Raw genomic sequence first — 14933 nt, 5'->3', positions numbered from 1 at the left:
GCCAATCACAAAGGTGAAGGGGGATGGAGACAAGGCACGGTTAGACGCACTCCTCCTTTGAATAGCGTATCAACAACAAAAGTGGGCGGGATCGGATGACGTAATGTGCTCTGAATTAGGAGGGGAGAACTGGAAGAGCGGCACGACGCTTCCTGTTGTTTTTTCTGCCGGTTTCGTCAGAGGGGATACGCTGAGCTGATTGGTTCCTTGTTTGCGCCGGGAACCGAGCGATGGAGTTGCAGGCGGAGCTGATCGGCCGCGATGGCTTGAAACGAGCATGGCGGGTTCGGTGTGACCCTCAGGGGGAGCTGCGGGGTCTGCTCGCGGGCTTGTCTCAGCTGCGGGAGGAAGTTACCGCCCTGCTCGGCCCTCTGGTGCAGCAGGAGAGCGTCGCTGCCACTGGAGACCGAGATGAGTGTGGAGGTGAGGCGTGAGGGGCTGATTTTAGGAACCAGTTTTTGTTCTTCCTTGAGATTATGATGGCCATTCTTACTCTCTGCATGAAGAACGGCGATGCCTGTGATGACAGATTTGGCTGCTCTATTTCAGTTTGCAAATGGAGGAGGACGTTTTGGGATATGCTTCATATGAAGCAATTACTTTCAAAGACATTCAGAAAAACGGCACGTCAGGGCCGAAAGTTTACCCTAAACCCAATTGTTGTGCTAGTTTTCTGCCTGAAACACTCCGTTCTGTCATTTAAAACATATTTATTACACTTATGTATCCTGTCTGTATGTGTATCTTCTACTTAGTGAGATGCAGACATGCTGGTTTGCAAAGTAATTTGCAGATTAGAGTTCTTAGTGAGCATGCTTGGGATAAAATTGGGCTTTGGTTGTGCTTGTGACATACTGACCCAAATGTGACCTCTCAGCAGCATTTGATAACATCCACCATTGTATCCTCCTGCAAAGGATGGAAGCTGGAAGCACTGTTTTACAGTGTTTCATTCATATGCTCTAGCACTGGCAGAACAGCCCCACTAATTGTAAGATATTGCTCCTGGAGCTGTGGCAGCCATGGTTAATAAGTCCCTGCAGATACCTTCCAGTGTTCTCTGTCCTGAGCAGATGCTGCAAATACTTATTGACATTAGAGTGTAACTGTCATGCTTTAGCCTCTATTTGACTGATTCAGGTCTTTTTTGGGACATTTTTGTTACTTTCCAGCCAGGTGGATGCCACCTTTCCAAAAGTTGCCTGGTCAGATATGCTACCTTAATTCTGCAGACGTGCCCAAACCAACAAAGGTGTGATTGCCAGATCTTATTCTCAGCTACGGCCTATTGACTGCATATCTGCCAAATGTTCTTATTCCACCATTGATCGTGTAAGGAAATGCCCAGGATTATCCTAAAACATCTTATCTGAAACTTCCATAGGCGCTGAGTAAGCTGTGTCCACATTTGTGCTGCATAGAGCATGACCAGCATGATGGCTGCACTGAATACTTAACTCTTCATTTTCAGCTGAATTTTTCTTCCAATGACATCACTTGCAAAAGCTGACTGAGCACTACCAATTCATGCAACATCAGTGAAACTGGCAATTGTTGATGCAGAGTCAGAGAGCTAGGTTTTTGAACTCATGCATCTCCTCAGTTGGCTCATCTCTAAAGGCCGTGTTAATTTCTGAGCCATGAGTTGACATAGTCATGGTCTTTAAGTAGTCCAAGACTTTCTGCTCTTTTGTTTATGACCTCTAATAGTTCCTCTGCCTTCTGTTCTGATTTCTCTGTGAAAACAGTGTCATTGGCTTATGTTGCATCTGTTCAACTGATCTGCCTCACATTGAACTCTTGTATGCCTGACCAGGCTTTTCCCCATTATCCAGTCTATTACTGTGTTGAACAACAGTGGTGATAGTACATACCCTCATCTCGCTCCTGCTTTGACTGTAAAGGGACTGGTTTTGTCACTGGGCACTTTAACTGTTCTGGGGGGAGATGGGCGGTGATAGAAATTTGAATAAATAAACCGTGTCCTAAAATGCAGTGAAGACTCAGATGATTTTGCTGGGTATGCTGATCACCAAAACAGCTTTCCACATGGAGTCTCAGTGGAAGCTGTTAAAGGTAGTCTTGAAAACAATAAACACAGTAACAGTTAACTTGCCTGGCAGTGAAAATCTGGCTCACGTAGCCTGAAACCACCTTGTTCTTCCTGGGTGGAAGTTCTCTCATCGGCTGTATACGTGTTCTGATAACCTGCACAAGGACCTTTCCAACTATGGTCAGGAGGCTGATTCTGCAATAGTTTTCACATCATGCCTTTTCAACCTTTTAAAACCTGGACACAATATCAGATTTTAGTATCTGCATGGAAGACCATTCAAAATTGTCAAAGAAAATCATACCCACTTTTTAAAATTTATTGGTAACATTTAAAATATGTCTGATGCTGCTCCCCCCTCCCCCCTAAGATCCCGGTGGCTCCTACCCTACTGGAATTTTGGAGGGCCTTTAAGAATCTGGCTGTTCACCCAGGCTTTTGGCTAGGGTGCTTCAAGCCCCTTCTGAGTAGTTTGTGTATGTTTTCATTGTTGCCCAGTTTTGACTTTTTTTTTGCTCCTCTAACTTTATTGTTATTTTTTTTTTGTACTTTTACTTTGTGAACCACACAGAATCCTAGGAGTCAGGTGATATACACATTTTAATCATTCTGATCAGGCTATATTACTGCCTTGAAAAGCTTATGAGCTACATTCAATAAAGAAATATCTGTATGACTCAAAATGAATCAAATAATTTCCTTCTTTCTTTTGCCACATTGATGGTGTCTCTGACTTCAGAACACTGCTCCTCTGCATCATTATTGCTTTCATTCAGCTGCAGGTGTCAGATTTGTTGTGCAGTTCAATCTGAAATTATTCTTGATATTGTTAAGATTGCAGTAAATTCAGCTGGAATGGAGGTGTTGGAGGGCAGTATGGTACAGTTTTCAATTTCAGTTTGATCTTCCATTGAACCAAAAGATAGTCAAACCTTTCTTCTATGCCTCTCAGAACTCTGAGGTAACTAACAGCAGATTTAAAGTGCTTGCCTATCTGGAAATAATCATAGAAGCAGAATTTAGTGCTTGTGAATACCAAGTTAATTGATGAAAGGGAGTTGGCCTAAATAAGCTGTTGCAAAGACTAGTGAGTTAATGATGCAAAATTTACCAGCTGCAGCCCATTATTATTTGTGATACAGACCTAAACTTGCCCAAAATTTCCTGCCATAAAGGCTCTTTTAGGTAGACCTTGGGCAAATTCTTTCAGTAATGTAGAATTTAATTAACCCAACCATGAAGTTTTAAATAGGTATTTCTTCACTTTCTTTCAATTTCAGTTTAAAAAAGCAATCTTTGTCCTTTTATCCTGTCCTTCATACATGCCTCATGAAACATCTCTTTTCAGAGAAGTCTGAGACAAAATAAAAATTCGGTGGTTTCACCTTTTGTTACTTGTTTGCATTTTGCTATCTTCTTTGAGCTTGTGATATATTGATTTTTTTCTGTTTTTATTTTGAACGTAGCTTTTTATTGTTGTTTACATCCTTCATTAACCTATGCTCCTTCTGACCTTTAGCCTTTTTGACAATATCCCTTTAGTTTCTGGATATCTCTGTATACTCTTCTGTAGTTATTTTTTTCCTTTTTATACCTTCTATAAGTGTCTTTTTAATTTTCAACCTTTCACTAAGCATTTTTTTTCTTATGATCTTAGTTTTTTAAATTCCTTATTGGAAAATAAATTGTGTTTTTACTTTCTTCTTTTGGGGGGATATGTACCCATCTTGGGCCCGTTTTCCCATTTGCTTCTCCTGTCAAAGATCCTTTTTAATAATTCTGAGTTTTTAAATAAGTCCAAGAAATACATATATTGACACTCAGCTTTAGCTTGCCTTAGTATGAAGAACTCCAGGATTGCATGGTCACTTTTCTTGAATATTTCTGCTATTTCTGTTATATGTCACATATGGACAATGAGTTTTCCTTTCACCACACTGAGACCCAAATAACCAGCTTTCCCCAGTTGCTATGCTTCATGCCACGGGTGTCTTAAGATTGCTAGGGATGCAGCCTTCCTTGGTCAGTGGTTGGGAGTTTTATGTGTGGAACACACACACATTTCAATCTGATAATAACCTCCAAGGAATCAATGATGAGAATCCTTTATAGCTCCCCTAGCTTTACTGAGTACAATATAGTCAAGTTTTGCTTAAGCACTTTACTTACACACACAGCTTTTTCTCTCATATACTTACTTAACCCTGCCAAGCAAGTGATCGAGGAGCCTGAGCAGGGAGGAAACAAGCTGCACCTTCAAATACTCTACATCTTGCTTCCCCACCAGTTTCCTCTCTGGCCGTCCTCCTTATAGTAGCTGTTCTTTTCATCTCAGCTGTGCCTCACTAGTTGTTATTGCTGAGCTAACCAGGATGTGGAATTTTCACAACTAATCAAGTGTATCTAGTGAAATATCTAATTATTTCTAAAGTAGAGAACCACAACTCTAAATTAACTGTCTGTAATCTTTTGCCTACATGTATATTGCACTCTGATCTAGCAGAGAAAGACTGAATTCCATTATGGAAATAAGTTTGTCACAAGTAGAATGAAACTTTAGGAGGCACCTATTAATAGAAAAAATAGTTCTGTATGATGGTTAATAAGATTACTTTTGTAGGTGATGATGATGAAGAGGAGGAGGAGGAAGAGGAGGAAGGAAAGCATATCAACACCAAAGCACATTCAGACGGGCCACCATTAAAACGGATAAAAACACACCCCTGATGGAAACTGTAAAACATTTTTTTTCTAAGTTCCTACACTATGAAACTTTCTCCTAAATTGAAGGCTGTTTTGATGGCTAGAAAAACACTGGTTTAAAATTGTTAATACAGTGAAGTTTTTTGTCATTTGAAATTATTCAAGAAAATGGCATGTATGAGTGAGGAATAGAGGAGCAAAGTTGAAAGCTCCCTGTGTGCTTGGGAAAGGCAGCGCTGAAAACACTGATTGGAGCAGCTACTGTCAGGCAGAAACACCCCCCACTTCCCGGCAAGACGAGACTCTGCTAATCCCCCCCACGCCTCTGCCTCCAAGGGTTTTATAGTCCAGCCTCTACCAGAAAACCTCAGAGCATAAGCATTCAATTCCTCCCCAACCTGCTGAGGAAGAGGCAAACGGACCAGCACGTCATCCCAACCAGGCAGGTGGCCACACCTAGCTATTTGGCATTCTGTCTACAGCTGGCAAGTTCAGCCACACCCTGGCTTTTTCAAGGTCCATAGGAAGCCAGTTTAGCACATCTCACCCCATCATGCTTTCAGGTTAGAAAAAGGAAAGCCAAAACAGAGGGTATGTTGGTGAGCCAGAGAAGAGGAAGAGATGGCAAGCAGATAGAGGGAGGGGGAATACATACTGAGACTTGAAAGATCGTTATCAGCCCCTCAGGATAGAGCAGGCTAGGAAACCAACGTTCTGCATTCTGATACTACTTTTATTATAAGGTTATAGTAACAGAATCTTTAAAGTCTGAAAGTACTTTATCTTCATGAGAACTAGCGGGTTTTGTCTGAGATGCTTACTCAGGTTACAGTTCTGGGCCAGACTCATATTTATTTCACTGTTGTCTTGGTTCCGGCTCTTCTTCCTGTCATTCAAGGTTATTCCTTCTGCCCATTATACCAGCCTGCTGATGTTTCGAAGGGCTTTGAAGACCTAGCTCTTTGCCCAGGCCTTTGGTGAGGGTGAGTGAAGCCCCCTTTGGACTCTGTGGATTTATTTTTTTGTTCCTACCCAGAGGTTTTTTTTTTTGGTCACCACTTTTTGTCTACTGATGTATTTTTTCTTATTTTTAATGTTCTTTATTTTTAACCTCCCAGAGTTGTTGGGAGTCAGGCAGCATATACATTTAAACAGTAGTTATGACTGCTTGAATAGTATAAATACAGATCATTTGCATGGATTAAAAACTTAAGACTGAGAATAGGGAATCTTCTGTTGTTGAGCTCAAATTTCTGAATTATCAGAAATGGTGGAATTTGTAGACAGACATTGTTTGAAGATTCATTGTTTCCCCATTTCTGCACCCAGTGAACCTTCCCAACAGTGCCTCCATGAGCTTACAGCTCTCAGAAATAATCAATATTCAGAATATTGCTGCTGACATCTGCAGATTGGGTGTCTATGATTGATTTCACAGAACATAATTTGTTTCTAACAATTTTGTATAAACCATGTTCTACTATCTTTGCAATGATTCAGGTACTTGATTAGAGAATGGAATACTAAATGTCAACTTGTTTTCTGAAACATGAGTAGCAATTATGCATACATTTTAAAAAGAAATTGTGCAGAACTAAAATATATGAAAAAATAAAAGGGTCACTTTTTTATAATTACATTGTATGCAAAAGGAACCCCATTTTATATAGTGCAACATCATCAAAGAAGAAAGGACAACAATGTCTCAAATGCCACCTTTATAATTCCAAAGTTTACACATTATAAACATAGGCAAAGTCAATTTTCAGCAATTCCCTTACAGGAAGCTTGAAGATCTGAGGGATGCACAGTGAATTAGGGTTTCAAATATATTTTAATCTAAAATCTTCAGGTGGAGTGTAGAAATTCTGCATTGTAAGGCAAATATGAAGAATGTTACCCTCTGTCCTTAAAGAACTTTTCATCAAAAAGAATACCTCCATAATTAAAATCATCCCATTTAAAAAAATAGAAGATTGGTAGGTGCTCTGTTCAGAAGTTAATGTTGACAAAAAGAATTTCAAGTTCCTTTCAGATATTCAACTGACCTTCAACTTATCAGAAACCAGCCATGGGGGGGCAGGGGGAAACCCACACTGATTTCCTTACGTGTCAATCAGTTGCAGTCTGCTGATTTGATTGGAGGCCTTTGCAAATGTTTGGTGACGATTGCAAACCACAGCCAAGCAGATAGGAATGATGCAGTAGCCCACTGTTTTAGGATCAGCCCTTGTACATGAGTAAAGGAACAAGAACATTTGTAAATAAGGTATTAAAAAGATAATGACCCAGAGCCAAAAGGGTACAGAAAGAAGACGTGTTTTTAAGGAGTGCATCCAACTGGTTTCTTGCTTAAATTTCTCTGGGGGTTGCTGAATGTGTTCTAGTGCTAGTCGGTTGTAAGTCTCATTGATTTCGAAGACGTAGTAAAATGCTGCAGCACTTGCTATTAGATACAGTCCCACACCAATCCATCCCATCCTCTGACGGAAGTTCATCATTCTCCATGCTCTGCACCTTAAATAGCAAAAATAATAATTAGCCATTGTGAGAAGAAGTAACATGCAATGTTACACAATCAGAGTTGCTTAGTATAGGCATAATAAGCAATTTTTGTGTTTTTTTGTTTTTATTGATGGTAATGACGTATGTGATAATAACTATGCCTGCAATATGGTAACTGTAGAATGTTCCTTTTCAGCAGAAGAGAAAGGGTTTTCAACTTAGTACACAGAGAACCCAAATGGACAGTTTAAGCTTTATTTATATAGCAGGCTTCTGAACTGCTAATTAGCATACATCATGGTCCCACACACACATTTAAGCCTCCCCCAAACCCTATAAACTAACTCAGAAAAGCAATTAACAGAATTTTAAATTATTTGGATAGTTAAATCTAAGTCTTCTGAGCCAAAAGTTAACACAATTGTCTGCACGCAGTTTATTACTTAGAACAAAATTAAACTGGAAAACTATAGCATTGGTAATACTGTGGTGGAAATCCCACAAGAAAATGTAACTTTCTAGCTGTGTCCATTACCAGGCTCAAACCAAATATTGCTGTCTAACGGGAACATGCATATATCCCACTTGAACATCACTGTTAAACACTGGCACTGGATATGCTCTTAAAGGTGCCTGCATTACTGCCTGATGACAGGCGAAGCAAAGAAGGAATGCAAGAATTTGGTTTCTTTTCCAAATTAGTAATAGTACTTTTCATACTGGTAATCTGCATATCTTGTTTATTTTTTGTCATTAGATCTTCCCAAATATATCAATCATCCATTTTGCCAGGGAAATTCATTTTCTATAAAGTCCTGTAAGTAAAACAATTTATCATAATCTAAGGATTTTTCTGGTGGTCATATTAAAGATAGATTTTTGTATGTATAGGTTGGCCAATTTTGTTGATACAAAGGAGTTCAGCAATTTTCACTTTAAGGCTTTAACTGCAACATCCAGAGGGTTCCAGGAATTACTTTAAAGCCACCTGAACCCATATTTAATATTACTTTAGGTTAGGACTATCTTGGAACACTTTAAACACATTAAGGAATTATTTCCTCAGCCTCTGCCTACTTCCTGATTTCCTGAACAACACAAAGATCCACTTTTACTTAACAGTAAAAGCAAGCTTCACTGGATCCCAGTGTGCTTCTGGGAGCAATTCAAGATGCTGGTTGTCACCTATAAAGCCCTTCCTGGCATGGGGCCAGGTTATTTGTGAGAGTGCCTCTCCTCAGTTGTTTCTACCTCTTCCATTAAGTCCAGCAGGAAAGGCATACTACGGGTCCCCTTGATTAAGGAATGTCACCTTGCAGGACCCTGAAAGTGAGCCTTTTCTGTCACAGCACCTGCTATGTGGAATGCCATATCCTCCAAGATTAGATTTGCCCTAACCCTGCCAGCTTTTCAGGACTTGGATGTGGATGTGTAGCTTTGGATCATTTCCCTCAATAAATAAATGAACAAGTATAATGTTTTTGACTCATTTGTCTAATTGGATCTCTATCTCATCTTAGGACTTGTGTGGAAAACAGGTCACGTTTTAGGTCATATTTATAAAGAAATATTGAAAATTCAATATGGTTCACAAACTTTCAAGCACCACTGTTGGTGGTGCAAAGCTATTTCTAGAACTCTGAGTGAGTGGGACCAAATAAGGCTACAAAGCAAATGTGCACAGTTTGAAATTATGTTCATCATGCTCTTTAAAAGGGAATACACAGAAATTGTATTCCATAAGATGGCAGCTAAAGTCCATGAGATGTAAGACTGACACAGCTTTCTATAATCATAAACAGCCAGTAACATCTCCATGCCTATACATGCCTGCAATTGCATGGAAGCACTTGCATAGATTCAACTATAATCACAGTAAAATTTATTCCATATTGGCCAACAAAGCTTCATGGAGTTCTCAGCATGGTTCTTTAATAAGCCACTGCAAACATACTCAGATTTCTCAGGAAAAAGGCTCCTTCCCTCATTTTTTCTGGTAAAAACTTTATAGAATGTCAAATCTAATATAAGAGCTATTCATGTGAAGGAAAAACTGACTATATAAACTAGACTACATTGTTCCAAACTAATGACTATCCAGGAAATTTATTTTCCTGACTCAACTAGTTATCATTAAAATTAATTAGGAAGTACAGGTAGTCCTCAACTTATGGCCATTCGTTCAGCAACCATTCACAGTTACAGTGGTGCTGAAAAAATGGACTTCGGACTGGTCCCTGAAGTTACGGCCACTGCACTGCCCCCATGGTCATGTGATCAAAATTTAGGCAGCTCCCTGCACTTAACAACTGCAAAGGTGCTTCAACTCCTCCCCACCTGCCTATTCTCCCCATCTCTGCCCTTTTAGGTACCCTGCACTCCTGCCACATACCCTCTACCCCCTGCTGCTGCCCTCAGTTGATCTTCACCATCTTCCTCCTCCTGCTGGTGGCCCAGGATCCAGGCGCTGGGCAAGGGTGCAGCCCTGGGATGCATATGGTGAGCTTGCCAGGCCTGGCATGACTGTGGGATGCTGCAACAGTCATAAATGTGAGGATTGGTCACAAGCTTTTTTTACACCATAATTTCAAACAGTCATTTATTGAGGCAGTCAATAAGTGAGGACTACCTGTACAGTTTACCTTCTCTAACCTGCTTCTTCTCTCACTTTGGCTGAGAACCAATATTTCTCAATCACTCCCAGTTTCCCACTGCCACATTTTGACTAAAAGAATAAAGAAATCTGAGGTCAAACACCACACAAATTCAATAGTCAAGCTTCTAGTCAAGCCTCAATTCTTCTCCTCTTCTGATAGTATTCTGCACTACTTGACCCCACTTTTGTGGATATTTTAATAAACATTTGGGGGGCAGTGTTGGGCTTCAGGGTTTAGTGGACTAGAGAACTGATTTCCTAACATTTCGCCGGCAACTGTGGCTGGCTTCTTCAACAGCAAAGTGATCTGCTATGCAGACCACAGACAACTCAGCAGGGACTGACTGGGCTCTGTCTTTATAGCCAGGTGTCCTGATTGGTCTTTAGACAAGCTGGTTTCTGATTGGTGCAGGTTGGTGAGGGCTTTTTTTTTTTTCTGGACTGATTATCATCCCAACTACAGCCATTAGAATTCGTTCAGCTTTTGCTACTTGCCTTTACTATTTTCTTGTAATACTTTTGCTACAGAATATTTTTATTCTATACGTTTATGTGCTACTTATGCCACTATAGGGTAGTTTTTTTAAGGTCCTGGTTGGCAGACTCCAGTTCAGCTCCTTTCAACTATGGAGCTGACTGGGTGATTTTGGACCTGTCATTCACTCTCAGCCCAACCTATCCCACAGGTAAATGTGAGAATTTTACATAGTAGGTAGTTAGAGGTATAAACATACAGATACATAAAACAAAACCTCTTTTAATTTGAAGAGAATGTATATGTAGTAGTTGAGTAATTCACTCTGAATTCATATTTTCAGCCTTTGTTTAAAGCTCCCTTTGATCTTTGTTTAAGACAAAGATTTTAACCTTTGTTCAAGGATCCCTTAGCAAATATTTTTAGGGAATATCCTCAAGTTTCAACTATTATCTGGTAACAATGCCCCCATCACAGCACATAGATAACAAATGTTCAAAGCTGGCAGTTATAAGAGTATCTGCCTTTTGGAGAATGATGTTTATTATAGTACATGCTTCTGTTTCATTACAGCAGAACTACAGGACTGAATTATATAGCTCTATTTTCTGCAAGATACAGACCATGTTCCAAAGTATACTAGTGACGGAATTGTTATCTCTGGTTATTGCGATTATTTAAAAGGGCTCACCAAGCAATTAGTGGGTGCTTATGGCATTAATTGCTTGATTATTAAAGTCCCATTTGTTTTTTCATGGATCGGGGCATATGAGACATCTTTCATCTAGTTTGAAAAGCAAGGAAATTATGTAAAAAGATTTTCAGCAGAAGTGGCTGTTTTTTTCTGAAGTTAGCTAAAACGGAAGAACCAGGATGCAATGGTTAAAGCAAGATTATAGCAAAAACAACCAGGGACACCAGTGTTCTTTCTTATCTGAAGAAAACCAAAGTATTGATGCAATGCTATATAGTTCTGACCATTCACCAAACACTTAACAATACTGTAGTGTACTTAAATTCTGTAACCGGTGGAATTTGTTTTAAATTATAACCCCCTCTATTTTCAACATACAAAAAGGCATATTATTGCCACCTAGGAATTGTATGGTTATGAGTATCACTCATTCCAGTATGATTATGAGAGTTATAGGCACATGTTGGTCAGGAGACTAATATGTTGAACCAACCCTTATTCCTGCCATGAATCATCCCAACATCCTAAATTAATTGCAGAACTTTAGGCATTAGCAATACATGGGTTTAGTAGCTATTTAAAAAAAACCATTCTTTTGGTTTCTAATTCTGTGTTTCTAGGAAAATAGATCAATGTTTATTAGCAATATTAGCCATAACAAAAGGGGGTGGGGGGAAATACCACGCTATACTTCTGAGTTCCCAGAAGTATCTGATTGGCTACCTGAAATAATTTGAGTGTTGTCTAAACAGACGTTGGCCTGATTCAAGATGCAATTTTGACGTTTTCATGTTTGTTTAGGTTTATAATAAATAGTTCATCATTATCAAACTTGGCCATTGTTTTTTCAAAATGGCTGAATGAGATTTCAGGTTAACCATCTTTGCTTTGCAGTCATTACCCTAAGATATTAAGCAGCCAAGAAACCAATCCATCAGAATTTACCTGATTTTGCTTATATAGGAACAAAGACTACTTACATTTTAAAACAATTTAAGAAGTGTTTCAAGGACACTTCTAAAGCACAGTAATTAAAGTCCAAGCAGTGCCTTCAGACTGACCTGTATTGCAACTTATCTGCACTGCAGTTCTACGCGGTCACTTCACTGTGAAGTTTATGTACTTATGCACAACTTAATATAAACTGTGGATACATTTTAAGGTCACAGGACTGAGTTGTAATACCACAGTAATTAACTTGGAAAGCCCCTATTTCAACAGTTACTTCAGTCACATTCCCTATAGCAGAGGTCTTTAGTCTTATACTGGCACTGTAGTTTGTTTGCTGCTGTACTTGACACTGAGGGGCAATCTGAGCGATCATTAAGATGTGCCCTAAATGTTGAACTATTTCACCAGCACAAACACAAAACAATCATCTCAGGAAAGCACTACAGGAACTTTACTCCAGTTTTACAGCATACTTTTACTTGAAACATGTGGTATTAGAACAATCTGTTCCAGGGTTAGATTTACAGATTATTTTGCCTCTAACACTAATGGAAATATTGTTTAAAAAGGGATAACACTTCTGTACTAAATATAAGGATTCACCAGAAGGTTCTGACTATAGAAAACAAAGACAATACAGAATATAATAGTGTTCTGAATAAATTCGGATTAATTTTCTTAACTTCTCTACTGAGCTCCCTGAATTCACCCCCTCTACTCACAGTATGAGGAAGAATCCATCAGTAAAGCTGATATACTCTGAAATTCTGGCGTTCCTTTATTACATATATATTAATCCTATTTTTCTTCCAAACGATTGGAGACTTGATTAATATGGAGATACCAAACAGTGCTACAAAGCGTCATTGTATGTTTTTCATCTTACCTACAGAAGATGGGTACAAGAAAGGTATCACTTTCCATACAATATCTATAATCCATGGGCAGTATTTATATTCTGTAAGAGTGACACAGAGCCAGTTTGGTGTAGTGGTTAGGGCATCACGCTAGAAACCGAGAGATTGTAAATTCTAGTCCCATCTTAGGCACAAAGCCAGCTGGGTGACCTTCGGCCAGTCACTTTCTCTCAGCTCTAGGAAGGAGGCAATGGCAAACCACTTACAAAATCTTGCCAAGAAAACTGCAGGGGCTTCTCCAGGCAGTCTCCAGGAGTCAACACTGACTAGAAGAAGCACACACACACACAAGAGTCTATAATCTTGTATAGGATTTCAAAGCAATCTATATCATCTCCAACTAAAATAGGTAATATTCGAAAACTTATGAAAACCTTAAAAGAGTTATATTGCCACTGTTCATCATTTGTATCTTATCTGCCATGCGGTTTTTCAGTTAAACCACATTAATGGTGCTTTTTCCTACATACTGATCTTTATCTGCGCTGAGTTTCTACTATGCTATCCTCTAAATTTAGCACACTTACACAGAATTATTCAAAGACCAAGCCTATTTTAAATATACAGCTTCTGAGAGATGTATTCATTCAATACCAGTATTACAACAGGACACACTTCCACTACTAGCAACGTGGTGGTGGGGAAGTTGATTATTAAAATCATTAACATCTGGCAACTACAAAATTCAGTCCAAAAGACTTTTTTTCCTCACCCTTCCATAAACTGTAAAGAATTTTCTCTCTTTATAGCACACCTCTTCAAAGTAAGTGACTATCTAGTGATTTTATGGATATGTCTTACACTGTTTTCTTGGCAGCAGTACAGAAATAATTGACCACTGCCTTCTTCTGGGATTTTTTTTTTTCAATTTCCCACTCAAGCCTACCGTCAGGAGACTTCTTGGTGGTCTCCAATCCAAGTACTAACTAGAACTGATCCTGCTTAATTTTTTGAGATCAGCCAAGTTCAGCTCCCCGTATGTCTTCCCTATTTGCCATGTTTAACAACCACCCCAGAACAGAGCTATATATGCGAAAATAAAACTCCATCCAAGGGCTGTGCAAAGATAGATCCCTTCTCCGAGAGGAAAACCGAAGAGATCCCACCTTCCAGGGTGGAACTTTAAAGCAGAAGCCCAGGACGGAAGGATTTCCACCGGCCTTGTGCCTTTCCCTTGAGGTCTCTCTTCCACCCACCCAAGTTCAACCAGACTAAGGGCTGGCCTCTGGCACCTCCTCCCCACGGCAGAATCCATGCAATATGGATCGAGCTTGACCCAAAACGAGCGCACAGCGCCTTCTCCTCACCGCCACCAGCTGCCACCCGTTGGGGTTTCAAGGGGAACTAAAAGTTGGAGGGGAAGGGCTCCCAGGCAATTCGGAGCGCCAATCCGAGAAATTAAGCACCATCCGCTCCTCGGGGAGAGGCTCCACCATCGGCCTCTCCCTCCCGACCGGCGCCAGCGAGGCTGCCGCATTCCGAACCAGCTCCCTCCACCGCGTACCTTCCTCCGCCAGGAAACACGGGCGCAAACAAGAGGGAGGCGGGGGGGCAAGAGAGGGGATCCGAGGAAGGGCCGCCCGCCCAATCACATGGCCCCTGCGCCGCGTCCACGGGACGGAGGGAGGGACGGAGCGCTGCGCTTCGCCTCTCCAGCTAGCCTCCGGCGCCGCGCCCCACCATCCGCTTTGTCCCCGGCCGAAGACCCGCCCTCAACTCAGTCTGCTTCCGGGTAGGGCGCGCGGGCTGCCTGTCGCCGCGGCTCCCATCTCGCGGGCTCCGTGCGTGAACCTGGAGGGGCGGTTCGCCCCGTCCCTGACCCGCTGGAGGCTGGGGGTCCTGAGCCACGCGGCAGATGCGCGAGTTGGGCTTGTTTTTTTGACAGACAGAATATGAGAGAGCGAGCCAGGCTTCCTTCTTCCGTGGGGGAAGGGGGGAAGTTGGTATCTCCCCCACCTCTTTGTGCGAAGAGGGAGAAG

At 40.8% G+C, this 14933-nt stretch overlaps 2 protein-coding genes across 3 annotated transcripts; one reads left to right on the top strand and one right to left on the bottom strand.

The window, feature by feature from the left end:
* Positions 1 to 42: 42 nt before the first annotated feature.
* Positions 43 to 4912, top strand: GON7 (GON7 subunit of KEOPS complex). The gene is made up of 2 exons (XM_063290264.1): positions 43 to 423; positions 4674 to 4912. Exons 1-2 carry the CDS (start codon positions 231 to 233, stop codon positions 4778 to 4780), a joined length of 300 nt encoding a protein of 99 aa, XP_063146334.1. The 5' UTR covers positions 43 to 230; the 3' UTR covers positions 4781 to 4912.
* Positions 4913 to 6459: 1547 nt separating this feature from the next.
* LYSET (lysosomal enzyme trafficking factor) lies at positions 6460 to 14638 on the bottom strand. Of its 2 annotated transcripts, none has more exons than XM_063290262.1 (2): positions 14459 to 14638; positions 6460 to 7273 (listed from the first exon to the last, which is right to left on the bottom strand). In XM_063290262.1, exon 2 carries the CDS (start codon positions 7255 to 7257, stop codon positions 6862 to 6864), a length of 396 nt encoding a protein of 131 aa, XP_063146332.1. In that variant the 5' UTR covers positions 7258 to 7273; positions 14459 to 14638; the 3' UTR covers positions 6460 to 6861. The 2 variants fall into 2 exon arrangements, with proteins under 2 accessions (XP_063146332.1, XP_063146331.1); XM_063290261.1 differs by lacking the exon at positions 14459 to 14638 and adding an exon at positions 14262 to 14424.
* Positions 14639 to 14933: the final 295 nt, after the last annotated feature.

The sequence above is a fragment of the Candoia aspera genome, chromosome 1 (genome assembly GCF_035149785.1).
Source record: "Candoia aspera isolate rCanAsp1 chromosome 1, rCanAsp1.hap2, whole genome shotgun sequence".
Taxonomy (NCBI): domain Eukaryota; kingdom Metazoa; phylum Chordata; class Lepidosauria; order Squamata; family Boidae; genus Candoia; species Candoia aspera.
Note: the sequence above shows the minus strand (reverse complement) of the source record. Positions and strands in the feature narration are given on the sequence as shown.